The sequence below is a fragment of the Callithrix jacchus genome, chromosome 1 (assembly GCF_049354715.1).
Source record: "Callithrix jacchus isolate 240 chromosome 1, calJac240_pri, whole genome shotgun sequence".
Classification (NCBI taxonomy): domain Eukaryota; kingdom Metazoa; phylum Chordata; class Mammalia; order Primates; family Cebidae; genus Callithrix; species Callithrix jacchus.
Window position 1 is genome coordinate 219,275,230 of NC_133502.1, and position 27,254 is coordinate 219,302,483.

General features: G+C 57.6%; 1 protein-coding gene across 6 annotated transcripts in view; it reads left to right on the forward strand.

Moving 5' to 3' along the window:
* The window catches only part of SHANK3 (SH3 and multiple ankyrin repeat domains 3), a 57,052-nt gene extending 33,560 nt beyond the window's left edge, over positions 1-23,492 (forward strand). For 2 of the 6 annotated variants that reach the window (XM_035295865.3, XM_035296394.3), the window contains exons 18-21: positions 5,413-5,543; positions 6,163-6,247; positions 10,537-12,790; positions 20,977-21,707. In XM_035295865.3, coding sequence (XP_035151756.1) covers positions 5,413-5,543; positions 6,163-6,247; positions 10,537-12,790; positions 20,977-21,568 — 3,062 coding nt within the window. In that variant the 3' untranslated portion in view covers positions 21,569-21,707. 6 annotated transcript variants of the gene reach the window in all.
* The last annotated feature ends 3,762 nt before the right edge of the window (positions 23,493-27,254 follow it).

The window sequence follows — 27,254 nt, forward strand, 5'->3', positions numbered from 1 at the left end:
GCGCGATCTCGGCTCACCGCAACCTCCGCCTCCTGGGTTCAGGCAATTCTCCTGCCTCAGCCTCCTGAGTAGCTGGGATTACAGGCACGCGCCACCATGCCCAGCTAATTTTTTGTATTTTTAGTAGAGATGGGGTTTCACCATGTTGACCAGGAAGGTCTCGATCTGTTGACCTCGTGATCCACCCACCTTGGCTTGAGCCACCGCACCCGGCCTCTCTGGGCTTTTCTACTTGAAGAAACCAGTGAATGGAAGAAGTTCCTCTCCCCGTCTCCCCTGGACTAGGTGTTCCCTCTTCTGCAGCAAGCCTCAGGACAGGCTGCTGGAGTCACTCTGTGGACCCTGGCCTCCCAGAGCAGTTGCTCACAGCTTCAGGCCTTCATAATTTTCCAGGCTTTTTTCCTGAGCAGAGTCTGGGGGAGGATGAAGGGACAGCTTAGCACAGAGCCTCTACCCACACTTCTGGAGCCTGGGAAGCCACCCTGTCCCTAGAAGACAGCTGTCCCGGGAAGCCAGGCTGGCTTCCTTCTGGAAGTCCCCTGTGGAAATGTCTAATTTGAGGAAGCCATGCCAGCATTAGAGTTTCCCCAGGTACTGGGGACCATCCCACCATCCAGTGTTTTTGCTTTCAGAAGATGAAAATGAGGCCTGTTGGTCATTACCGGCATGAGCACATGAGAACTGCCTCACACTGTCAAGAGCTGTTAGAGCCCTGTAGGATCCATAGTCTATCAAGAAGGTACCTGAACACTCAGAAAGAAAGCAAAGTGAGGTGTCAGAGAAAGCAGGTGCAAGGTGGCGGCTCTGTCCAGGTGGCTGTCTGCTGCTCAGAGGATGTGGGAGAGGCAGGGCCCTGCCTGAGGAAGGGAAGGGAAGGGAAGGGGTATTCTCTGGGGGAATAGGGTGAGCAAAGGCTAGTGCCCGGAAAATGCAGAGATGGGAGTGAGAGAAAGGGGCAGGGTAGGGACCCTCCTGAGACAAGTGGAGAGAGAAAGAGGGCAAGAGCACCCCTCCTCCCCTCAGCAGTGGGGGCTCCTCATGGTCGCCACGTGCAGTCTGCTCAGCTTGAACCAGGGATGTGCTGGGGCCACAGGGCAGTGGAGAGCCAGGCCAGGAAGGCCCAGGTGCGTCCCAGCCCTTCCTGTGTATTCATGTTCCCGGGAGAAATCTGGACTTCACTGTAATGTCTGGGCCCCTTTTTCTTTTGTGATGAGATCATCAGGGTAGGTGCCACAGCCAGCATCTGTGTGAGTGGCCTTGTCCCGGAAAAGGTTTCTATGCCAAACACACTTGACCTGCCTTTTGTTTTAAGACCACCTTTGCACAGAACACACAGGTGACCACCTTGGTTTTCAGCGACAGCTGAACTTGTTTTTTTTGGGGGGGGTTTGCCTTTTTTCTGAACGGACGTTTGACCAAGCCAAGCATGACTGAGTTGCGCATGTCTGTGCATGTGTGCATGGGTGAGTGGGCCTGCACTGGGCGCGCATGCATGCGTGTGCACACACAAGGCCCCGCTTGTGGTGGTTTCCTCCTTGGGTTTCAAGGCATGTACCACCCGACTCGGCATTTGGGCAGGTTTGCTATTCGTGGTCTGATGGAGAGGTGTAGGCTGGGGGAAGATCTGGGAGGTCGTAGTTGTTGGGGAAAGTGGTGGTGACAGAGATGGGGTGGGGAAAGGAAATGGGTGTGGAGAACGGGGCCCAGTGCCAAGCCTGCCTCTGACTCCCTTTACTCTGTTTCTTGATTCCAAGCCTCCATTCGGAGAAGAAAAGGGGGTGAGTCAACTGCTTGTGTCCCCAGGGCCTTGGCTTTGCCTGACCCCTGTCTGGGGGAGTGCTGGTGTGTGAGGAAGTTCCAGTGCAAGTTAGGGTGGCCCAGAAGCCTGGGCTGCACCCTCTTGTTGGCCTTCTCCCTGGGGATCTGGTAGGGGCTGAGAGAAGGACCTGGTAGGATGGATGGGGAATTCCCAGGGGTGTGACCCTCTGGGACTGGGATGGCCTTGGGTGCTCAGGTAAGCCAGGGGCCTTTGAGCTGTGCAGATGGCCTGGTGGAGGCAACCCGGGGGGAGGAGCTGGAGAGCCCCCATGGGTGGAGGCCACTGCATGTGCCATGGCTGGAAAGCAGGAGGGAAAGGGCTCCGAGGGCTCAGCAGGGAGCTCTTGGGAGCAGGGAGACTGGGCTGTGTCAGCGTACTCAGCCCAGCCTATATTGCTGCTTTCTGCTGGTCCTCTCGGGGCCTGTGCTTAGGCTGTGGGACCCACTCCCGTGCTGGTTGGTCCTAGGGCCAAGTCTAGAGCCAATGGTCCCTTCAGAGCAGGGGTCTGAGTCCCACAGCACTGGGGAGGGAGCTTGGAGCTCCCCTGCCCAACAGCCCCCCAGGCTGTTGACCCTCCAGAACCCCTGTTCAGGCCTCCCTCTACCCTTTGGGGCTCCTCCCTGTGTGTCCTGTATATTCAGCTTGGCTGCAGAGGAGGGAGCATTCAGGGACAGTCACCTGGGCCTGGGTACTGAGGTCCAGTGTCTGGTGAGGTCCTGGGACCTGGCTTCTGGTGGCCTCTTCTGCCTCTTGGGTGGATGGGAATCAGGGCCCACACAAGCTTGAGGTGGCTTGCTCAACCCAGGCCTGTGTATTCGCTCCATGTCCGTGTGCCTGATGCCCATCCTTCCCTCTCTTTGGACCCACTGGGCTTTTCCTGGGTGAGGACACGTCTGCCAGGCCGCTGGCCCAGCCCTCTTGAGGTCCCCTTGCTGCCTCTTGCCCCAGTCCAGGTGAAGGGCTTCCCCAGCATCTGCTTAGGTATTAGAAACAGGTGACAAGATCTCTTCCAGTGACCTTTCCTGCATGCCTTTGGGACAGACACACAGACTAATTCTGCAACATTCTGGTGCTGTCCTCCAGCTCATTACTGGGGCTCCCAGAGTGCCGTGCTGAAGCCCATGTGCTGCCTCCAGTTGTGGAAGAAGTGATGGCTGATTGGTCCCCCTTCAGGCTGGGGCCCTGTTGACCAGACAGCTGCAAACTCAGCTGTACCCTGCTGTGCACCCAGAGGGCCCTGGGAGTGAGTGGGTCCACTTGGCTCCTAACGGGCTTCATTTCCCTTAAGTATCTGAAATAATTTATTTGAGAATATATTCTCTAATACTGGGGGTGGGGGTGGAATTTATGTCAACCTCATCAGTTTGTAATTTTCAAAATTCTTGATTAATCCTTTCCCTTTTGAAAACACTTCTCACCTGGCTCCAGCACCATCGCCCGATGACCAGAAACAGCTGCCTCACTAAACGTTATGTACGTCCCGCTTTGGGTCTCTGGGATGGGTCTTCTGGACCTAGAGACACAGCTTCTCCTAGCCCGTGGCTCAGGTGCCACCGTGTCTCGCATGATGCTGTCCCGTGTGTGCCCCCCGGAGTTCTGTCTCCATTCATGTCTTTACTTCTGCAGTTTCTGGGGAGTGTGGTGCTTAAGTCTGATCTCTTACTTCCTAGGCTAGTGATCTGGGGCAGTTCCTCTCTCTGAGCTTCAGTTTGCTCCTGGTAGGATGAGGGTGGTGGTAAAATCCTCGTGCAGTTGTGGGATGAGAGGAGAGAGTTCACATAAAGTCCCGCGTACTCTAGAAATCAAGAACTTAACAAATGATGGCGATGGCGACTTCAACTTTCAAAAAGAAAACTTCATGACAAAAGCAAATGATAAATCCCCTCAAACCAGCAACCCCTGCTCTGTACCTGGGCCCTGTCACCTTGTGGCACTGGGGGCTGTGCGCAGGCTCAGATTTCTGTAGGTGGAGCCTGTTTCGCTTGTAAGCTTCTGTATTGCTCAGGGCACAGACTGGGCGCTGATGGAGCACAGAGAACAGTATTTGCTCTCTTCTGCGGACCCACAAGCTGTCTGGGGAGATGAGCCACACAGACATGAATTGTACTGAATATGTGCTCAGTGCCAGCACAGTTGTAAGCCTTTCTTATGTGCTAATTCTCACTAGAGACATGGGAAGCTAGTGCTGTTTTTATGCCTGTTTTATCAGATGAGGATACAGAAGTCACAGAGTCAGTATTCAGGGTGGGTCTGGTCTTGGTTGGGTACAGGACGGTCTTGGGGAGTTATTTACTTCCTTCCAGCAATGCTAAGCAGATTGCAGAGGTAGAACCAGCAGGTGCTGTGAACAGCTGCAGATTGGAGTTGGAAGGAGTAGGAGTTGTCCAGGCTGACCACTGAAATTCTCCTGCAAGGGGCCAAGGCAAGAGTGAAAGGTGCTGAGGCACGAGGTGGTGTCTCCAGGGTTGACACAGGCCTAAAGAGTGGAGGCGGTCCAGGGCTTGGGTGGAGCCTGAGTGACAGGTGGGGTGCAGTGGGGCTGCTGAACGAGAGGGTGGGTGGGTGCAGCAGCCAGGTGGACAGGGTGCTGCCCCAGCCCCTGCTTCATGCCCCATGCGCTGGTCCTAAGTGGACCCACTGGGGGTGAGAGCTACCAATGTCCTGGGGGAGCCGTCCAGCCGGAGCTCTGATGGTCCTTAGATACACGTATTAGTTTAACAGAGTTTCCAGAGTCACTTGGATAATATAGAATGCCACTTTTCAAAACATTGATTGTACTTTAATAAAAACAACCACACTGAGAAGGTGTTTCTTTTTTAACGAATTTGAAAAGAATGCTGCCGAGGCACCTTTCTCGCTGTGTGGGTTGTTCAGGCATCAGCCCAGAGGGGTCTCCCTAACCCTCCTTCGCATCTCTGCCTCCCCGGTGCTTTCTTAGAGAGTGGTAGAAGCCCTGCTGGTGAGGAGGGGCCTTTCCAGCACTGTCCCCCACCCTCCTTCCTCCTCGTTTCTTGATGCGTCCTACCCTGAGTGGGCCGCTTTTTCTCAGGGTGAAAAAAAGGATTCTTTGTCCTGTTCTGCAGTGAACCATTTTTTAGGTCCCTAGCCTGGGACAGCAAGCTCCATTTTCTGAAGGTGTCCACCATCCAGCCTTGATTCACTCATTCAGTATCCACACATCTCTCATGGAAACCTGCTTGTACCTCAGGGTCTGTCCTGGTGTGAACAGCTTCCCTTCCGGTGCGGTTCACAACACCAAGAGTGGCCCATACATGCTGAGGACGGTGATACAGGACAAAGGGAAAGAGAGGGAAATCCAGGGAGACTCTCAACAGTTTGTCTGTCTCCTGCCCTGGTCTTCTCCCTCATGGTCAGAGTGTCCTTTCCTTGAGTGGGGTCCACAGGGTCACCTGGAGTCTCCTTAAGGATAGAGAGGCTGCCTGGGATGGGGTCTGAGTGAGGGCCCTGTCTTGGGGGTCCAGGGTAGGAGCCTGAGGACGGAGGGGAGCAGCGCCCTGTGTCAGCATCATGGATGGTGGGGCCTGGGGAGGAGGTGGCCCAGGCAGCTGAGATGGAGCCTCCTTGCTGTGCAGAGAAGCTGGACGAGATGCTGGCAGCCGCCACAGAGCCGACGCTGAGGCCAGACATCGCAGACGCGGACTCCAGAGCCGCCACAGTCAAACAGCGGCCCACCAGTCGGAGGATCACACCTGCTGAGATTAGTGTAAGGACCACGGGTGGCTGGGAGCACTGGGATGGGCAGGCGTGGGGGCCAGACTGTCCTGGGCCCTCTTAACTGAGGTGAGAGCCCATCATGTGGACCCCTCTCCAGAGGAGTATGTGTACCCCATAGCCTCTCTCAGAGACACTTGGGGCTGTCTCTGCCCCCTAAATTGCCACAGCTCAGCAACCTGCTGGGCTTGCTCTGACGGCTTTCAGTGCCTCTGGCTTCAGCCAGTCCCTGTGTCACGCCTGAGACCACCAAGATACCCCAGGCCCACCGAGAGCACTACAAAGCATGTCTTTATTCTCTGCCCACTTCCCGACCTGGCACCTTCCAGGCTCCTCTCCCACCCTTACCCAGGCTCTGCCAGGGTCTGCACCCACCCTGCCCAACACCGTCTACACTGTGCCACCATCTATACTGTCCACACCACCGAAGCTTCAATAGGCTGCATTCCCTGCTCCTTGAGGGCAGAGCCTGGACATGATGGCTGGGTACAGGCACCCACAGCACCAGCGCCACTGGAGTGAGTGCATGGGGTGTCTCACCTCTGGCTTAGGAGGACTGGGGGCCCCCAGTGCCCTGGAACCTCCATATTCCCCCTCCCTGACCCCCACAGTCATTGTTTGAACGCCAGGGCCTCCCAGGCCCAGAGAAGCTGCCGGGCTCCTTGCGGAAGGGGATTCCACGGACCAAATCTGTAGGTATGGCTGGGCTGTGGGACTGCATGGGGCTGGGAGGAATGGGGCTGGGGCCCGGCAAGGTGGATTTGGGTTTGAAGGACCCTGCCTCTCCCTGCCGGTAACTAGGGTTTCCAGTTTCCCTCGGAGTCCTGCCTCTTCCTGGCCCCAGCCGAAGGATCTCTTATGCTGGTGATCATGTGGAAATTAGTCCTTCCCCAACCCAGAGAGTCCCTCCCCCAGCCACCACTCCCTGTCCAGTGGGCACCCCCCGTTGCCTCTCATCCCTCTTGTGGGCAGCCTCACCCCTGTCCCAGCTCAGCCGCCTTCATCCTGGTTGCTCCCCTGTAGCCCAAGTGCATGTGAAGTTTCTGATCCTAAAACTCCCCTTCCCTGAACTTGCCTCTCCCCTGCCACTCCATGTATTGCTCTCTCTCTCTCCCCTTCACAGCCAGTTTCCCCCCAAAAGTCACCTCTGCTTGCCGTCTCTCTCCTGTCCCCAACCTGCTTCTCAGCCTGCGGCAGACTCGCTCTCTCCATACCCAAATTGAAACTGCTCCCACCAGGGTCACCGGTGGCCTCCAGGGCCTTCCTCCCCGTGGACGCATGGCCAGCACTCCTCCTGCTGGCCTCAGCTGGCATTTGGTTTCTTTGCTCCTTCTTCCATGAAACGCTTCCCCCCAGAGTTTTAGGACAACACTTGGTTGGTTTTCCCGTCTTTTCTCAGGTGGCACCTGTTTCCACCCTGCCACGCAGCCTCCCAAATATGGGACCTTTTCGAGGCTGTGTCTTCAGCTTCCTTCCCCTCTGTGCCCTCATCACTCCCCAGCCACCATCACGTCCCACACTCACTGTCTCCTTTCCTGACCCAGATGGGAACATGTAACTAGCTTAGCCACCGTGCATCCCTCCAGGCATTCACTTCCCCGTCACCTGCACACCTGCGATCCGTCCACCCACAGACCTGCCCACTTTCCAGTCCCTTGTCCACACAAACCCCAGGACACCCACCACCTGTTACACATTGGAGTAAACCTCTCAGCACTTAACTACGGGCTGGACACTGAGCATTTAATACTTAGAATAACCATATTGAGGTGAGACCACTAGCACCTCGATTTTACAGATGAGGAAACCGAAACAGGAGGGTAAATGACCTGCCCAAGATCACACAGCTGCCCTGCCTATCATGTTCTGTGCACACTGCAGCCAACCAGCTGCCCAAACTGATGCCTCACCTGCCCCAGGACCCTGCCAGTTGGTATTCACGTGAGGCCGATCCCCAGCCAAGTCTGGGGCATGATGGGGAACGTGGCGTGTGCAGACAGCTCAGCGGGCACATGGTGGGTACCAGGGCACATGGACCAATGGAGCCGACTGGGGAGCTCCAAGCACACCTGGGTGTCACAGAAGGCTGTGTGTGCCGGGGCAGGGGTACTTCTGAATTAAGATGTGCAAGATAAGTGGGAGTTTCTGGGGGATAATGGGGTGAACTGACGGAGCAGTGTGTAAAAGGCACATGGGTGTGTGACCTGGTCCCTCAGAGACTGCTAAGAGTTATTTCTGTAGGTGGGATTGTGGGGAAGAAGGCTGGTGAGACTGCAGCTACTCTGGAGCTAAGAAGCACACTCCCCTGCTCTCCCTGGCTAAGCCCCGAGTGTCTTCTGTGGTTTCTTTCTTACCCTCTGACTTGTCAGGGTGGGTGGCCCTACAGCCCTGCCCTGCACAGACCTCATCACCTTGCAGCTGGACCATGGCTTTGTTCTCATGACTGACTGCCCTGGCTCTGCCCTTGTCTGTCCCTCTGCCCAAATGAGGCTTTCCGCAGAGCAGCTGTCACCTTGTATCTGTCCAGCTTGACCCTCAGTGCTCTTCATTGCCTCAGGGCCCTGGAGATCAGCCCCAGTGCTCTCCTGCTTCATCTGTGGACATTTGTCTCTGTCTCCCTTGACCTGGGTTTTCTGGCTCCTGCTGTTCCTAGGTCTGATCCTGCCCATCTAGGTCCGTGCACCTGCCCTGCAGGCCTTGAGCCCCTCTCCTAGGACTGCCAGTTCTGCACTGGTCCCTCCTGTACCCTCTTGTGATTGGTTGATGAATTGGGGGACAGGTGCTCCTTTTTGATTCCCCTTGGCCTGCTGGGCCTCAGCTGCCAACTTGCACATTGGTGGGTTGTCATACTCCCCAGGCCCCTGCCCCCTGCCTCCTGCCCTGGCTCTGTTGCCCTAGGCATACGATGTACCCCTTGAAACATCAGGATCTTTATCCATAAATATGGAGACCACCCATTACCCACCTCCAAGGACCACTCTGAGGCTCGTCCAGTAGGTGGCACTCACTGGCTGGGGACTTTGTGGCATACTGGGAGTGCTCAGCCGCCGCCAGTGTTAGTAGACGAAGATGCTGCCTTTTGAGGTTGGCACACAGTGGGTGCTCGAGAAATGCTCTCTGCTATTTAGGCAGACAAAGAGGGTCTGCCTTTGCCCCCAAGGGGTCCCACCCCCTCCTAGATGGTATCGGAACAGATTCCCCATTCCATGCCGAGGCAGATGACTTTTCTTTACCCTAAGTCAGAACTTGGCATGTTATTAGCATTAAATTTCCCCTTTTTTCATCTTCGCACGTCACTCCCGCCTTCTACATCCTCAAGGTGCGCTAGTTCTGTGTTGCTCCATCTAACCCACAGGCTTGTGGGTGTTCCCTGTGCGTTCATACCCAGTGTAGGGAATGCAGCAGGAGACCCAGGACGAACTGGGCACAATTTCAGTGTCCAGCGGTTGAGGGTGGAGGGAAGGCAGACCTAAAAATTACGATGATGATAACCTCGGCCACTTTCCCGGGACACTGCGGCAGTTCAGCCCTGTCCTGTAAAGGTGAAATCGCCCCTCAGTTGCAGCTGCCCTCCTGAGATGAGGAAGCTGAAGTTCTAGAGGTTAAGGAATGTCAGTACCTGGCACAGCTAAAATTCAAGCTTAGGTCTGTACACAAAAGCCCACCGTTGCTACCTAGGATACAAAGAGGTATCATACCCAGCAAGATGCTGTTGGCATTGGAGGCCTCATTAGCACTGCAGTGGATGGAGGAGGATTCCATCAGAACAGGCAGTCTATATAGTAGTGAATTCATAAAAATGTTGACCAATCTCAGAGCGAGACTGGGAACGGCACCACGAGACCTGGGTGTGTCAGTGTGGGACCATCGGTCTCCTCCCTGTGGGTCGGGCCATCCAGCACCTGCAGCCTCACTGAACACGCCTGTGGCACATGCGTCCACATCATTATGTCCACAGGGGTGCTCAGGAGGTTGTGTCAGGTTCTGGCTGGACAGCAGGATCATGAGGGCCCTGAGCACCAGCCCTTGCACAGCCCTAGCAATGACGACCAAGCAAGGCATGCAGAGGGAGGTTCATTTTAAGCCTGTTTTGATCATGAAAGAACTGAAAGCTCAAAGGGGCTCAGGGCCTGGCCTGGGGTCATGCTGCCAGTGGGGGTTAAAATGAAACGTGCTGGGTGCTGAGCCTACAGTTCCATTTTAATTCATCCATCCATTCTTCCCTCCACCCACTCACCCAACCTTACTGCATTTCAGCCCTGTGGGTCTCTGGGAGGAGCCTCTCAAGGCACCTCCTTACTGGGGTATCAGCTCTTTCTCTGCCAGATCAATGGCTTCAGTAGCCACAGCCCTGCTGTCCCTCATCCTGCTCATTTCCGACCATCTTCCTCTCACCGCTGGTTGCCTCCAGGGCTTGGTACCTCTGCAACGGCCTTGTTTAGACTTGGGTTGGGAGCCCTGTACTGCCCCTTCTAAGTCCCTTGGCAGTTCTGTCCCCATGTCTTGCGAGGCTATCCCTGCCTGCCTGGGATGTCTTCTCAGGGCCTATTTGATGCCCCTGGGTTTGGGCAGGTCTTGGCCCCAACCCAGCTGGTCAGTTTGTGTCCTTCCTCTGGGCCCCCCTGTGGGGGCCCTCCCCACTCCCTTCCTCTTCACAAGAGCCCTCCCCGTGCAGCCCTGGGCCTGGGGCACAGAGCTTGGGCATCCAGGGACAAGCCCAGACCGGGGTCTTGCTTGAGCCCGTGCTCTGCGCTCCCTGTTTCTCTCCTGCCGTCCATTCTCTGCCCACCGCTGGCCTCAACCCCATCTTCGCGAGCATTCTGGCGCCTCGCCGGGTTCTGCCGCTGGCGTCCGTCGTGTCTGGGACAGTGGCTGCCCTGGGGTGGAGTCCCCTGTGGGAGGGGGTGCCGGGGTTCCCCAGGAGCCGTTCCGAAGGCAGCAGCCCCCAGCACCCCGGCTGGTCTCACCGGCCTTTCCGTCTGCAGGGGAGGACGAGAAGCTGGCGTCCCTGCTGGAAGGGCGCTTCCCGCGGAGCACGTCGATGCAAGACCCGGTGCTGCGCGAGAGTCGCGGCATCCCGCCCCCGCCGCAGACCGCGCCGCCGCCCCCGCCCGCGCCCTACTACTTCGACTCGGGGCCGCCCCCGGCCTTCTCGCCGCCGCCCCCGCCGGGCCGCGCCTACGACACGGTGCGCTCCAGCTTCAAGCCCGGCCTGGAGGCGCGCCTGGGCGCGGGGGCTGCCGGCCTGTACGATCCCGGCGCGGCCCTCGGCCCGCTGCCCTACCCCGAGCGGCAGAAGCGCGCGCGCTCCATGATCATCCTGCAGGACTCGGCGCCGGAGACGAGCGACGTCCCCCGGCCCCCGCCCGCAGGCACCCCGCCCGAGCGCCCCAAGCGCCGGCCGCGGCCGCCCGGCCCCGACAGCCCCTATGCCAACCTGGGCGCCTTCAGCGCCAGCCTCTTCGCGCCGTCCAAGCCGCAGCGCCGCAAGAGCCCGCTGGTGAAGCAGCTGCAGGTGGAGGATGCGCAGGAGCGCGCGGCCCTGGCCGTGGGCAGCCCCGGGCCCGGCGGCGGCAGCTTCGCACGCGAGCCCTCCCCGACCCACCGTGGTCCCCGACCCGGCGGCCTCGACTACGGCGCGGGCGACGGCCCGGGGCTCGCGTTCGGCGGCCCGGGCCCGGCCAAGGACCGGCGGCTGGAGGAGCGGCGCCGCTCCACTGTGTTCCTGTCCGTGGGCGCCATCGAGGGCAGCGCCCCCAGCGCGGACCTGCCATCCCTGCAGCCCTCCCGCTCCATCGACGAGCGCCTCTTGGGCACCGGCCCCACCGCCGGCCGCGACTTGCTGCTGCCCTCCCCGGTGTCTGCTCTGAAGCCATTGGTCAGCGGCCCGACCCTCGGGCCCTCAGGCTCCACCTTCATCCACCCGCTCACCGGCAAACCCCTGGACCCCAGCTCACCCCTGGCCCTTGCCCTGGCTGCCCGAGAGCGGGCTCTGGCCTCCCAGGCACCCTCCCGGTCCCCCACGCCCGTGCACAGCCCCGACGCCGACCGCCCTGGACCCCTGTTTGTGGATGTGCAGGCCCGGGACCCAGAGCGAGGGTCCCTGGCGTCGCCAGCCTTCTCCCCGCGAAGCCCGGCCTGGATTCCTGTGCCTGCTCGCAGGGAGGCAGAGAAGGCCCCCCGGGAGGAGCGGAAGTCACCTGAGGACAAGAAGTCCATGATCCTCAGCGTTCTGGACACATCCCTGCAGCGGCCAGCCGGCCTCATCGTTGTGCATGCCACCAGCAACGGGCAGGAGCCCAGCAGGCTGGGGGCCGAAGAGGAGCGCCCGGGCACCCCGGAGTTGGCCCCGGCCCCCATGCAGTCAGCGGCTGTGGCTGAGCCCCTGCCCAGCCCCCGGGCCCAGCCCCCTGGCAGCACCCCGGCAGAACCTGGGCCAGGTCAGGGCAGCTCAGAGGAAGAGCCAGAGCTGGTGTTTGCTGTGAACCTACCACCCGCTCAGCTGTCGTCTAGCGATGAGGAGACCAGGGAGGAGCTGGCCCGGATTGGGCTGGTGCCACCCCCAGAAGAGTTTGCCAACGGGGTCCTGCTGGCCACCCCACTCGCTGGCCCGGGCCCCTCGCCCACCACGGTGCCCAGCCCGGCCTCAGGGAAGCCCAGCAGTGAGCCACCCCCTGCCCCTGAGTCTGCAGCCGACTCCGGGGTGGAGGAGGCTGACACACGCAGCTCCAGCGACCCCCACCTGGAGACCACAAGCACCATCTCCACGGTGTCCAGCATGTCCACCTTGAGCTCAGAGAGCGGGGAACTCACTGACACCCACACCTCCTTCGCTGACGGACACACTTTTCTACTCGAGAAGCCACCAGTGCCTCCCAAGCCCAAGCTCAAGTCCCCGCTGGGGAAGGGGCCGGTGACCTTCAGGGACCCGCTGCTGAAACAGTCCTCGGACAGCGAGCTTATGGCCCAGCAGCACCATGCCGCCTCTGCCGGGCTGGCCTCTGCCGCCGGGCCTGCCCGCCCTCGCTACCTCTTCCAGAGAAGGTCCAAGCTATGGGGGGACCCCGTGGAGAGCCGGGGGCTCCCTGGGCCTGAAGACGACAAACCAACTGTGATCAGTGAACTCAGCTCCCGCCTGCAGCAGCTGAACAAAGACACGCGTTCCCTGGGGGAGGAACCAGTTGGTGGCCTGGGCGGCCTGCTGGACCCTGCCAAGAAGTCGCCCATCGCAGCAGCTCGGTGAGCAGGGTGGTGTGGGGAGGGACTTGTGCCTTGTTTGTTGCCCCCCCAACCCATCCTTCCTCTTGTCCGTTTTCTGGCTCTCCTGTTCCTCCTTGTTCTGTTCGGTTCCTTCTGTGGCAACCCCTAACCCACCCCTGCCATCCACCTCTGAATCCGGTCTTGCTTGGCCTGCCTGAGAGGGAAGGTTTTTCTGGGTGTCTGACACATCAGGGCTGCTTCTCACTATGTCCCTGCAGGTGCCAGAAGTGTGAGCAGGGCTCTTGTCAGAGACCCAGGTTGGGGATGAGTGCCCCCATGGCCCTCCTGGACGCTCTTGGCCCCAGGATTTCCTGTGGGTTCTCTCTCTCCCAACGCAGGCTGCCTTTGCCGTTAAGGGCTGTTTTGTGGTTTCCTTTGGAGGTGGACCTCCCTCCCACCTTCTCTTTGGCCATGTGGCTGCCCAGTGTGGCTGATCACCCTCTGCCCTGGGGCTGCCTCCTGCCTTACTTCCTTTGGAGGCTTGGAGCCCACTGACTCCTTTTCTTTTGGGGATCTGCCACTAACTTCCTGTTTCCCATCCCAGAAACATTTGTCTCTTAGCACCACCTTAGAGTCCCTTGAACATGGATTCCCATGTGTCATTTCTAAAGTGCGGTAGGAAGATAGATGGATCTGCCCTCTTGCCTTCTCACCCCACTTCCCTCTCTGTCCTGCCCCTACCCAGGAGGGTCTGAGCAGGGGCCTGGCTTGTTGCCAAGGCTGTCGCAGCTGCCAGAGCCCCAGCTGATCCCATAGGTCTTTACTTGACCCCACTCCCAAGGCTCCCTCCAAAGAGGAGCCCTTCAGGCCCACGGGCTGCATGGATGCTGGTGTCAGAGCTGGTCATCCCCCACCAGACCCCTTGTCTGCCTTTTTCAAGCTACTTTTACATTCTGTGCCCCTAGGTCTCCCCTCCCTTCTTTGGGTCTGGGGAGAGTATGTGGGCGCCATTCTTGCTGCCTGGAAGACCAACCTAGTGGGCCCTTTACTGTCAACCTTGGAGGGCAGAGTTCACAGCGTAGTAACATGTTTAGAACTTAAGGACTCTGCAGGTCTTACTCACAAGGGCCTGGCCATTCTACCTTCTTTAGTTCAGGATTCAAAAGCTAAGTGGGAGCTTGGGAAGCTCATGAGGCCTCTCCTAAGGTCCAGGGATGCTGCCTCCAGCTCCTATCATCCTGGGGGATTGCTCTGGGGTCCTCTCCCCTTTTGGCCTCTTCCAACTCCCAGCCAAAGTGGAAAGCCCTCTTCCCAGCAGTGCAGTGTTGAAGGTGCCTGTAGAATGGGTGGAGACAGTAAGCATCCAATTAGAGTGAGCAGCCTGGTTCTAGGCCTCTGAGGCTGGGTCTCCTGACGCACTCCTGACCAGCTGCCATCTTCCTTCTCTGCTTCTCCTGCCTCCACTCCTCTTTGCCTCTTGATCTTGATGAAAATCAAAGCCATTTAAAAAGTGCACAGCACAGTGCCTGGCCTGGTTCAGGTCCTCAATAAACATTTGTTAAATGGATGAAAGAACAAAGTGAAATGCAAATGCTGTCTTTTGTGATTTGAGATCTAGGGAGGTGGCTTAGGACAAACCCACAGAAGGACCGACTCAGCGTCCAGACCCATCAGCTGTCCATCCCCCATGGTCGGGCTCAGGTGAGCCTAGGTTTCATCATTGACCCTGTTCTCTCCCAAGAGGCAGCGGCAGCTGTTGCAGGGCAGGATCGGGGATTCCTCAGCCAGAACCTTCCGGCACTTTCCCTTCTCTGAGTTAATCCTCCCACTGTGGTTTTTAGTGTTCTGTCTTGGTCAGGGTAAAGTTCTCTTATCCCTTGGCTCTGGCTTTCACGAGGACCCTGTTTTTCTTTCTCAGATGTGGGATGGAGAAGGACAAGACCAGCAACCCTGAGCCTTACATGCTATCTGTTCTTTTACTTAGTAGTTCCTGCAAAATTCTGGCGTCTGATTGGATTCATGTGGGTCCTCTGCTTCTCCCTGACTGATCACTGGGGCCTGGGGACATAGGATTGTCATCGGCCAGGACTGAGTCCTGTGTTCTCCCAGGAGCGAGGGGGATGGGTTCACCCACCTAGCAAGCAGGTGCTGAGAGTGAGGGGAGGCGGCTGTCCAAATGGAGGTCCGGCCCTCACCAGCTTCAGCAACTCCCTCCCTTGCCAGTCACTGGCTTGGAGCCATCAGAGGGCCCTGATGTCAGCACTAAGCTGTGACCTGCTGAGTGCTGTCATCTTGGGTCAGCCACTGAAGCTCTGTGAACGTCCATCCCTCCCCCGTGAAGTGTGTTTACAATGAGCCAACTGCATAGGCTGTCGTGAGGCTGCATGTGGCATCACCTGTGAAGCACCAGCAGGCCCAGGCCTGGGGCCTGTGGATCCTCACTGCTATGAGCTGGCATTGTCCCTGCCGTCCCCAACACCTGGACACTCGGACACCTGGGCTGAGTCTTAGAGTCCTTGGTGGGAAAACAGACCTGTTAGATGTAGCACTGGAGATAGTCCCGCCATATCAGTTCATCTTCACACCATTCTGTTAGATGGACCGTAACAGAATCCCCATGTTCCAGAGAGTGAAACTGAGGTACCAGAGAGTTTCCTTGCAGACAGAAAACGGGGGTCTGCCTGACCATGAGCCCTGCTCTCCGACTGCTGTAATCTGTTGTCAGACCCCTTCTGATGATGTGCAATGGGTTTTTGCCCAATAATCCCCCTGCACAGAAGTGGCAGGTGTGTGCATTATACAGCACAGACTCACCCCCCTTGCTTACTGGTCATGTGTGTCCTAAGTAGCACCCGGTGCCACCCGAGTGGCCAGCCTGCATTGAGCCACCCCCTGGCTTGCTTTTCCTCCTCAGTTTGCCTATGTTACCTTCTGTTCTGGCTCATTCTTGCTTCCACCCTCTTGTGCTCCTTCTTTTCCTCAGGCCTGGGCTAAACTACAGCCATCTGAAAGGGCCCCTGTGCCCATCCTGGGCCCTTTACTTCCGGTGCTTCTGGCTGCAGGCAGTGGAGCGGAGCACGGGATACTTGGTGATGTCTGAGTCCAGTCCTGTTTCAGATCTGGTCCTTTGTGTGCCCACCGTGGCCATTGTCGGCTCTTACCCTGCAGCCTTCAGTGGCCGGACTCTGGTACTCACTCCTCACTTAGGGATAAAACTGCTGGTGGAACTGTCTTATAGGGAACTGTCTGAAGTGTGGGAAGTTCTGACATCCAGGTATGGCTGCTTCCTTCGCAGGGCCAGTCCTGGCAGAGGTGCTGGGTCACCCTCAGGGCCATACCCTGAGCCGTGTCTCCAGTCCCTTGTTTTCCCGCAGTGTTTGTCTCCCAGGCCCATCCTCCCTCCACCTCCCTGACCGACACCACAGGGAAGGCAATGCCCCTTCCCACCCTCTCCACGGATGGCTCATTCCTGATGTTCTTTAGCCACAAGCTGTTCTGTGGCCTGAGAATTTTCTGGGCAAGTTAAGCTGTCCTGTATGTTATGGAACTAAAGCTCAGTAACCTGTGGAAAAATGATCAGCTCTGGAGCCACCTTTGATTTTCAGGGGAAGCTGGAGGATGTGGCACTTTCATGCTGCCTCTGGAAGGTCCAGGACCTTTGGCCTTCTGCATCCTTGATCCCAGACTGTCTGCCTGCTCTGTGCTCCCAGCTCCAAGTCTAGCCCTGCTGGACAGACCATTCATCTGCCCAGAGCCCCTCCTCTGTCTCTGGGCCCCACAGCTGACTCTGAGGCTGCATTTGGGCATGATTTCAAACCTGACTCTGAGCCCCAAAACTGGCCATGGGTGCCCCAACTGTCTGAGGCTCACACTTGTTTCTGAGACCCTGGCTCCACATCTGGCTCTAAACTCAATTTTTTCTTCCAGGCCCCGTGCTTGGATCTGAATCCCATATGGGGTCTGAGGTCCATGGCAATGCTCACTTCTGCCTTGGCTCTTAGCTTTGCAGCTGACTCTCACATCTGGTTTTGTAGGTAAAGTTCATAGCAAAATAGTTTTGGAAACACAAGTTAAAGAGGTTCTTTGCTGCAGTACTTTGGTAAGCTTGTGTGGAGGAGGGCACTGCGTGCCGTGGTCTTCAGACCTATTAGTCAGTTACTAGATCCCACAGAAAACCCACATTCCTCAAAAAGGTCAGGAAACCCTGCCCTGGTGGCCTGCTGCAGAACTTGCCTGCTGCTATATCTGTCAGTGACCTGGACAGAGCACTGTCCAGGGCCTGCTCTTCTGAAACCCAGACTGAGTGTGTCATGTACCTGCCAGTGGAGGTCCCTGCCGGCCACATGCAGTGGGGGCAGGTGTGCTCCCAGGATCTCTGAACCCTGTTTGTGGAGTAGGAAGGAGGTCCAGAGGAGGGGTCACAGGACACTGGGGCCATCAGGGCTGGCGCTGGGAATAGGCGGGGTGTTGGGAGCAAGACGTGTTACCACAGAGGACGCGCTGGAAGCTTCAGAGCCCATGTCTGGTTATGTGCTCTTCTGAGAATTAGTTCCCTTAATGAAGCCCCCAGTTTGCAAAAGGCCACAGGCCTAGACTTGGCCCACGTGAGTGCAGTGGCAGAAGGCCTGAGGCAGGGCCGGAGTGTGGACAGTTTCCTTCCTGTTGGTCCCAGTGGGCTGAGTTGGGCATGCCTGGCAGGGACATGTCATGCTGCTTTTGCGTGATGTTTTTGTCAGTTCATCTTGCATACCTGGCTTTGTGCTGGGGACCAGGAGTCAGGGAGAACTGTTAAGAAGTGGAGTTAAGGCCCTGAGACCATGAACGGTCTGCATCCAGAAATCGCTAGGGGTAAAGAGGAGGTCTGGGTTGGTGTTAGGAGTTGGTCATTGGCTGTAGGTTAAAAAGACAGAGGAGCTTATGGTGGCTCCCAGGCTCTGTGGGTGGCAAGGACAGTGTGCTGTTCACTGAATTGGGGATGGAGGGACATGTATGGATATCTCAGTAGAGGTACTGAACTCATCAGAGACTGACTGGGTCTCACATGTAGCATTCCTGGGCGCATTGGCCATAGCAAAGGGTGTGAGAAAGTTTCTCCCTAGGGGAAACTGCAAACTAAGAAGAGGGGAGCTCTGAAAATCCATCTAGTAAGGAAAAGGTCTAGGAAAGGATGTCTCAAAGGGAAACAGATGAACAGGTCAGCAGTGGGGTCTTGCTGACGGCCTGGGCAAATGCAGGGTGAGGGTTACCACCGAGGATGCACCAGAAGTTTCAGAGCCCATGTCTGCTTTTGTAGTGGTCTGGAGTGGGAAGAGTGTGGCAAGGCCAGATCTCTCTCACTGGCCGAGAGTCACTGGGAAACAGTGAGATAGTGCAGGATTCAAATACAGGTGGAAAGACCTGGAGGCCACGGGGGGCCTCAGCATGATCTAGACTCAGCCTCTTCAGGGGGCTGCTGGAGGTGTTCGCAGGTGGTGGTGCCTGGTGAGGTATCATGTGTTAGAGGGTGGGTGGCCTAGAAGCTCTTTGGGAGGGTGGCAGGTGCTGGGATGTGGCTGTTTGGTGGCCGGAGTGTGGCCAGGGAGGTGGCCAGACAGCTGAGAGTGACAGTGGGTGTGCAGAGATGCCATGGAAACATGGAAGTCAGACATGGACACTGCTCGGGTTTGTGTCCTGGGGATGGGGTGGGCAGTATGCTGTTCCCCAAGAGAAAGAGGGGAAACGGACACCTGAGCCAGGGGAGACCCCAGGCTCCTCCCTCCATGCCCTGGGGCCTTTGGAGGGCACAGCCTTCCTTGGGTGTTTCTTCTCAGCCTGACATCTCTAGCATGCTTTGGGAGGTGGGAGCAATGTGACTTGGCTCTCCCCCACTCACAGCCTGGTGGAGCCTGGCCCCACATCTCTTGCCCTCGGGCCCCTGGCTCTGTGAGTGCCTCTGGAGCCAGCCTGCCCTCAGCCCAGGTCTTCAGCTCAGTCCCTGCCAGTACTACCCAGACAGGCACAACTCTGCTCTGCCCAGCTTGGACCTCCTGGAGCCCAGACCCTGCTCTGGGCTCCAGCTGAGCCTCCTGGCTGCGCTGCCTGCGCCTGCCCTGTGCCTCTGCCTTCACTGCTGTGGTCCTGCAACTCATCAGTGTGCTTCAGTCACACCTGAGACTCCAGGTACACCTGATATTGCAACTCCATTGAAAGCTACGTCTTGGGGCAGGGGCAGCGCAAGGGCCAGGGCCAGGGCCGGGGCAGGTGTCCATCCTGTGATGCAGGTCCCCAAGCCAGGATCACTGTGTCAGGGCTGGGGGTGGAGGCCAGGTGCATATTCCTGGTCCTGCTCCTCTCTGGGCATCCACAGTCAGGTCCCTCAAGAGTTAAACCCCCTCCAGCAGTCACCACTACCTGGGCACCCACCCCCCCCGACCCAACACCACCTCCCACCTCCCCTCGGGAATCCCCCCCAACCCTGGCTGCCACCCCACTTTGGCCCACTGTGCAGGTGGATCCATGGAGGCCAGGGCGGGTGGGAGCAAAGACAGCTTATTCTGGTGGTGCCTGTGCTGAGGCCCACCTCGGGTGTTTTTGAAGCCCCTTTCTGTTGGGGGGCACAGTGTGGCCTCTTCAGGAAGCTCTGCTCTGGATCTGAGCAGCTGGGAGAAGGCAGTAGGGACAGAGGCTGAGAAAAGGACAGAAATGAAGTCCAGTGGGAGAGAGCTCAGATCTCCACAGAGGGCTGACCTCCCACAGGTGGGAGACAAAAGACAAAACCTGCTTTAAGGGGAACCCTATGCCTGTGTGGGACAGGCACTGGTGATGCTGGATGGTGAGGACAGCACAGAGGTGGGGTTGGGGGAACTCAGCCTGGGCAGGGGCAGGGAGAGGGGGTGGGATGGCTGCTGGAGAGGGGATGGCCAGAGAGAATGTCAGGGGCTCAGCACCCCCAGGCACCAGGCACCTGCCGGGCACTGCAGCCACGCCTGTGGTTTACCTGCACTTGGAGACCTTCGCACAGGCGCTAATCCTCCGCCAGCACCTCCAGCTTTGTCCCTCCCACAGCAGCTGGGCCCTCTGCACCTGAGTTCCTCCCTCCACACCTGGCTGCCCATTGTGTGGTTGCAGCTGTGGGCTGCGTGGGCCTGGCTGGCTAACTCTCTCTCTCATTGCTCTCTCCTGCCCATCTGCATGTGGCTGCTCTGTCGAGCTGCGCCGTGGTCCCGAGCGCCGGCTGTGTAAGTGAGCATGCCCATCCCATGCCTCTTGCCATCCCCATGCTGTGCCTATCTGCCTGGGTCTCTGCTCTGCGTGACTGTGAGGGGCTCTGGTGCCACTGACAGACCCTTGAGGCTTCCCCTGACACAGTGGGGACAGGGATGGGAATAGGCGGACATGGGAGTGGGTTTTCTTTGGAGTTGTCACCCCGGGTGGGCCTCCCACCACAGCAGAGATGAGGAGGGGCTAGAGCTCTAGGGTCCTGTCAGGTGAGGCTGGGAAGAGAGCTGCCATCGGTTCTCGCGTGGGCGTGTGCGTGCATGCGTGCGCGAGTGTTGCGTGTCTGCGTGTGTGTGCTGCCACTGCAGCCTGTCTAGCATGTGTGGGCACCGTTGCTGCTGCTGTGTGCCGTCTGTGCAGGAAGCTGCCTCTATGTTGTGGGTGCGCACGGCCTCACACCTGCCCTGCATGTGCTGCTGCTCCATATGGGCATGAGCCCTGCCTGGTGTCTGTCTCCTGTGTCACGGACCTGTTCAACTTCGTGCTGCTGCTGCCAGCCTTTCTCACGACTCAGCTGTTCCTGGATCTAGCCCAGGGTCCCCTGGGTCTACTCATGAGAGCAGAGCTGTGGGGGTGGGGTGGGGGATGAAAGGTACTGCCCAAGTCTTACGGTCCAGGGCATCCGTGGATCCCGCCATGCCCAGAGCGTGTCTCGGAGGCTGGCAGGAGGGAGAAGCCAGCCCTTTGCCATGACAGGCTGTCTTTTCTTTGGTGGGCTACACTTGGAGCCTGGATGGAGTGGAGAAGACCACCAGTCATTCCTCATATTCCAGCCAGCCACTAGCTCTGGTCCCAGGGGCCAAACAAAAGGGCTAGGGTAACCATAGGATCCCACCCTTATTTCTTCCTCTGGCCGGGCTACTCCCGCCAGCCCCAGCCCCTTTCCTCCTGGACCCTGCCCGCTCCCCTCCGCCCGTCCCGCCTTGGCTGTGCGCCCCTCACCTGGCGTGACCCCTCTCCCTCCGCAGGCTCTTCAGCAGCCTCGGTGAGCTGAGCTCCATTTCAGCGCAGCGCAGCCCCGGGGGCCCGGGCGGCGGGGCCTCCTACTCGGTGAGGCCCAGCGGCCGCTACCCCGTGGCGCGACGCGCCCCGAGCCCTGTGAAGCCCGCGTCGCTGGAGCGGGTGGAGGGGCTGGGGGCGGGCGCGGGGGGAGCAGGGCGGCCCTTCGGCCTCACGCCCCCCACCATCCTCAAGTCGTCCAGCCTCTCCATCCCGCACGAGCCCAAGGAGGTGCGCTTCGTGGTGCGCAGCGTGAGCGCACGCAGCCGCTCCCCCTCGCCATCGCCGCTGCCCTCGCCCGCGTCCGGCCCCGGCCCCGGCGCCCCCGGCCCGCGCCGGCCCTTCCAGCAGAAGCCGCTGCAGCTCTGGAGCAAGTTCGACGTGGGCGACTGGCTGGAGAGCATCCACCTGGGCGAGCACCGTGACCGCTTCGAGGACCATGAGATCGAAGGCGCGCACCTCCCCGCGCTCACCAAGGACGACTTCGTGGAGCTGGGCGTCACGCGCGTGGGCCACCGCATGAACATCGAGCGCGCGCTCAGGCAGCTGGACGGCAGCTGACGCCCCACCCCTGCTCCCGCCCCGGCCGCGCCCTGCCGGCAGGGCCCTCCACCCCCACCCCGGGCCGCGGGCTCGGCCTGCCCCTTCCGACGGCGCCCGGGCCAGGAATGTTGCATGAATCGTCCTGTTTGCTGTTGCTCGGAGACTCGCCCTGTACATTGCTTAGTGCCCTCACCGGCCGCCCAGCCCACCCAGCACACAGTCAAGAAGGGCGTGGACCAGGGAGGCTGGGGCGGTAGGGGCCGGAGGTGGGGTGCTCGAGCCTGACCACCTCCTTCACAGCTCCTGGTGGCCATTCTCCCAGAGGGGGAACCTAGTCCAGCATGCGAGGTCAGGACCCGCCTTGGTGACTCGGGGGGAGGGGGGAGACATTGGGATTCTCGATGGGGGCCTCGGAGCCCCCCTGTTTTGCATATTTTAATCCACTTTATATTTGGAACGAGAAAAGGAACAAATATCTCTGTCCGTAATAGTTTCCTCCCCCTCCCTTCTACTTCCACTGGTCCCACTGCAGCCACCCAGTCTTCCATCTCCGGCCCTCACTGCCACTGCCACCCCACACGGGGCAGGGGACGCTCCAGCTGGTCTGGGGTTGGCCAGGGCCCTAGTGGCCCGCCCTGGGGCCCCAGCTCGGCCCCTCCCCTCGCTGAGCTCTAGTGTGCCCCACCGACCCTTCAGGTGCTGCTCGTGGGGGGAGGGGCGGCAGGCTGCGGGTCCTACTGTGCACCCGCGGAACCAGCCGGCCTGGGAGACCATTGGCCGGGGCGGGGGGCGGGGGGGGGGGAGGGAGGGCAGGGCCCTGCCGCTCCACCGCAGCCATCTTCCTCACAGGGTCTCTCCCCAAGGTCGGGGCCAGCCTGGTCCCCATGCTCTTGGGCAACTACAGCAGAGAAGCCTCCCTGCCTTGGACCCCAAAGTCTCCTGTCCTGCTCTGTGTGTGTGGGTGAAACTGGGTGCGTCTGAACATGTGGGAGCCATGTGTGTGCCTGATTACCGAGTGGCCCCGGGGCCACTCTGGACTAGTGTGGGGCTGTGGAGGCGTGCACAGGGTGCATGCAGGGGGTGTGCCTGTGAAAGCACTCTGTCTCCTCTTCCAAAGAAAGTCAGAGGTCATCCTGCACCCTGGGTCCTCCTGTTTGCCCAGCCTGTCCTTTCAGAGCCTCACCCAGCCTGAGTGGGGTTCCCTGGTGAATCCCTGCTGCTTGGGAGGCCCCAAGGGCCCCTTGGAGGCAGCGCCCCCACCTCGGGTTTCTGAGGGGATCATTGGGGGACCCCTAGAGTCAGGCCACCACAGGCCCTGGGGAGAGTCAAAGACCCCCCCCCTCCCCCGAGGGTGCCCAGCCCCCCACACTGTGACTCCTCACACTCAGCAATGACCTGTGGGGTGGGGGCCCTGGGACGTTTTTAAACCTAGGGTTTGGAGTCTGGACTAAGCTCCATCCACGTCACTCACAAGTTTCTGTTTATATTTCTAGCTTTTTTTAATAAAATAAAAAAAAAAAAGACAGAAAACAGAAGTTTTCACAACCCAGGGGCCTGGCACGCCGGTCTGTGCCTGCCCGCCCCACCCTGGCCCACCGGCCCCACTCCCTGGGAGCAGAGTCACACCCACTCACCCTTCCGCCAACAGTCCAGGTCACACAGCAGCAGTCAATGTAATGGACTGCCACATACACACTCGGTCTCACACTCACCTGTGGGTTTTGGTTCCGTTCAATTTGGGTTTTTAACTTTACAGGGTCAGTTCCGCTTCACCCTCCTTTTGTATGGAGTTCCATCCAGGGGGTTTCACCCCCTGCTCCAGTCCTGAGGCCTCCTGACCCTGACGTTGTGATACACACCCCACAGAGATCTATGTTTCTTATATTATTATTATTGATAATAATTATTATAATATTATGTAATAAATTTATAAGAAATGAAACCATGTCTCAGTTGCCTGCTTGAGGGGATATTTATCTTTGTCCCTTATACAGGCCATATAAACATCCCCAGTTTGACCACACGCTCGGCTGACTCCTGGATCCTCATCTTTGACCTCTGTGCCTAGGCACCTGGCGTATTCCAGCATCTTCTCCGAGTCTGCTGGTACTCGGCCTGTACTGTCTGCACCGAAGGCTTTTTCTCTGTTCACCAGCTCACTGAGTAGCACCTCCTAAGCTGGAGGCCACGTGTCCTCCATGACCCCTGCCGCATTTTAAACCTAGGGTTCAAGACCTGCTCCCTCCAGTGTCCCATTGTGTTTAAATTCTGCTGCTCTGATCTTGGAACCCCCTCACATTGCTCCCAACTGTCCTACTCATGGCTGCTGACCAAATTCAGGCCTCGCTCCTTCCCTGCTGATTCATTGGTTTTCTGTTTCCATTTCTACCCTCTGCTCACAAACAGCCTGTCTGTAAATGCAGCTGATGAATGGACCCTGTGGGCCAGTCTGGCCCAGCCAGTGCTGCCATGGCCCTGCCAGCATCCCCTGCTCCCTCCACATGCTGCTTTCGAGTCTCACCCCACCTCTTGTAGTCTCTGAGCCACCATGACACGTTAGGGTTCTGTCTCACACACGCCCTCCTCTTCCTGCCTGGATCACCCATTCTTCACCTGCATCAAGCATACATAGCTTGGAGGCTGATCTCTAGATCCTGTCTTCCAGGAAGTCTTCCCTGGCCCGCCCTCCCTGGAGTCCAAGTTAGATGTTAGGCCCTGCATCTGCACAGCCCTGGTACTAGCTCAAATTAGAGCACCCACCTTGGGTTGGGTGGCACCTGTGGGGGGGGCCAGCCCACAGGAGGGGCAAAGGCCCCTCGCTGAGTGGAAGGAGGTAGTGAGCTACGTCTTGAAGGGAGAACAGTAAGGTGAGTGGGCAAAGGCACTCAAAGGGAGCCATGAGAAAGTAGAGGGGACAGGACCCAGGACTGGGAGAGGGCCAGGGGCTGCAGAGGTGTGACATCCCCAAGGGGGGATAGTTGCTTACAGGTGGGGCAGTGGTGTCAGAAGCTGGACACACCAAGTTGAGGTGGTCCATGCGTATGACAGAATGACAACTGCACACCTTGACTCTGAGGGTTAACCCTAGCCAGGGGTGGGGCCGGTGACACTGGGGAGAAGTGGCACTAGCCCCAGACTCTGAGTCCCTGTGGAGATCCAGGGCTCCCTGTGAAGCCCAGGGAGTCCCACCCTCCCACTGCCACACATTCAGGACCAGAGAGAGTCGGGCCCCCCACTGCCCCACACTCAGACCCTTGACCCCCCCGTGCAGCCCTTTCCCTATCATGGCCTCAGTTTCTAATATGAAAATGAAATGAAACTTAGGAAATGTTGAATATTTGAAATTGTGTGGCCTCTGCTGTTCTGCATCTCCACCAGCCACCCCCAAGACCTGAGGACAACTATGGGGCAGGACCTGGACACGGAGGCTGCTTTTGTTTTGTTCTGAGACAAGATCTCAGCCTGTTGTCCAGGCTGCAGTGCAGTGGCAAGATCATGGCTCACTGTAGCCCTAATCTCCTGGAATCGAGCAATCCTCCTGCCTCAGCCTCTCAAGTAGCTGGGACCACAGGTGTGCGCCACCACACCTGGCTAAGTTTTTAAATATTTTTGTAGAGACGGGGGCCTCACTTTGCTCCCCAGGCTGATCTAGAACTCCTGCCTTCAATCGATCCACCCTCCTCAGCCTTCCAAAGTGCTGGGATTACAGGTGTGAGCCACTGTGCCCAGCCTGAGGCTGCTTTTTAAGCTGTCATTATCCACAGCTTCAAAGGGCCTTCATCCTTCTCCAAGGTGCCATACAGATCCTCACTTGCTTGCTAAAACCACTCCTGAGGCACCTGCTTCCCCTGGGTGAAGACTCCCCAAACCTACCCCTTTTCCGCCCTCAAGGCTTCACTCCCTCAACCATTCTTACTCCCTCTGGGATCTTCTTGCCTTCCTGGCTGGCTGGATATTGAGGATGGGCCTGGACATTGAGGATGCACGGACAAGATTTCTGCTCCTCATAGAGGGTGGTGGGGACAGGATGGGAGAGTAGGGGATTGGGGGCTGAAGGGCATTGGAGATTGGGGTGAGAAAAACTGGGGTGGAGGTTGGATTGCCCAGGTAAATAAGGAATGGGGACAGAAGTGGGCACGCTTGGTGATGGCAGTGGGCCCACTTCTTGAATTATTCTTGTCATTTCTTGAACTATACTTCCAAAACATTTTTCGGTTTTATCAGCACAACTTGATGCTCAGTTAAAATCAGTGAGGCCTCCCAACACTCAGTAGTGGAGCTGAAACCTGTTAACACACCAGGCAGTGAAATAGGACCTCCTGACCTTGAGCTAGAGGAGGTGAGACTACATGACATCAAGGTCGAAAAAGAGAGACCTCACACAGTTAATAGAGGAAGAGAACCCTCCTGGCACTCAGACTGAGGAACACATCCTGTGACACTGAGGTGTGGGAGGTAAGGGCTCCTAATGCTCAGAGGAAGTACTTGAGTCCCTGAAACGGACATAGGGGAAAGACGTCCTTACACGCAGGTAGAGGAGATCTCCTGACATGCAGGTAGCAAAGATAAAAACCTCATGGCACTGAGATACCTGATATTATTGAGACCTGCTTATATTCATTAAGGGGAAATAAAACCTCTTGCTTAACAGGTAGGAAAATAATACATCTCAGTACTCAGGGAATAAAGTTAAATCCTCCTGCCACTCAGATAGGGGAATAAGGCCTTGTTACTCCCAGGTAAAGAAAAATGAGATGTTCTGGCCTGGTAATAGGAAAGACCTTCCCAGCTGCAAAGGGAGCAGATATTGGGACACCTCTGTTGAGAACATGTGCTCTTGACAACCAGGCATGTGAGCAGAGACCTCTGGACATTCCTTTAGAGGAAGCAGGATGTCCTTGTCATCAGGCAAAAGAGATGAGTGGGGAAGATAAAGCTTTGTGACATTCAAAGAGGGGAGATAAGATATCCATATCGATATAGTTTGGCTCTGTGTCCTACTCAAATCTCATCTTGTAGCTCCCACAGTTCCCATGTGTTGTGGGAAGCATCTGGTGGAGGATAACTGAATCATGGAGATGAGTCGTTTCCATGCTATTCTTGTGATAATGAATGTCTCACAAGATATGACGGTTTTAAAAATGGGAGTTTCCCTGCACAAGCTCTCTCTTTCTTTGCCTGCTGCCATCCATGTAAGACATGACTTGCTCCGCCTCCTCTTCCTCCATGATTGTGAGGCCTCCCCAGCCATGTGGAACTGTAAGTCCATTAAACCTCTTTTTCTTCTCAGTCTGGGAATGTCTTTATCAGCAGTGTGAAAAGGGACTAATGCACTTATACTCCAGTAAGGGAGATGAGACCACATAGCCACCTAGAGAGAAGAGTTGGAATCTCTAGACCTACATCCAGAGAGAAGAAGTCTGACAGTCAGGTAGTGACAAGATCTTCTGACACTCAGATGGAGGAGATAAAGTGTCATGACTCATACAGGGCTTATAGGAGATAGGAGATTTTGTGAGTCTCAGGTAAGGGAGATGAGACCTCCAGAGAACCAGTAAGGGGTGAAAATACCTCCAGACCTCAGGGGGTTGAGATGAGAACTTTGGATACCCAGAATAGAGGAGATCTCATAATACTCTGGCAGAGGAGATAAAAGCTCCACACCACTTAGACAGGGATATGAGACTATATTCAAGTAGAGGGT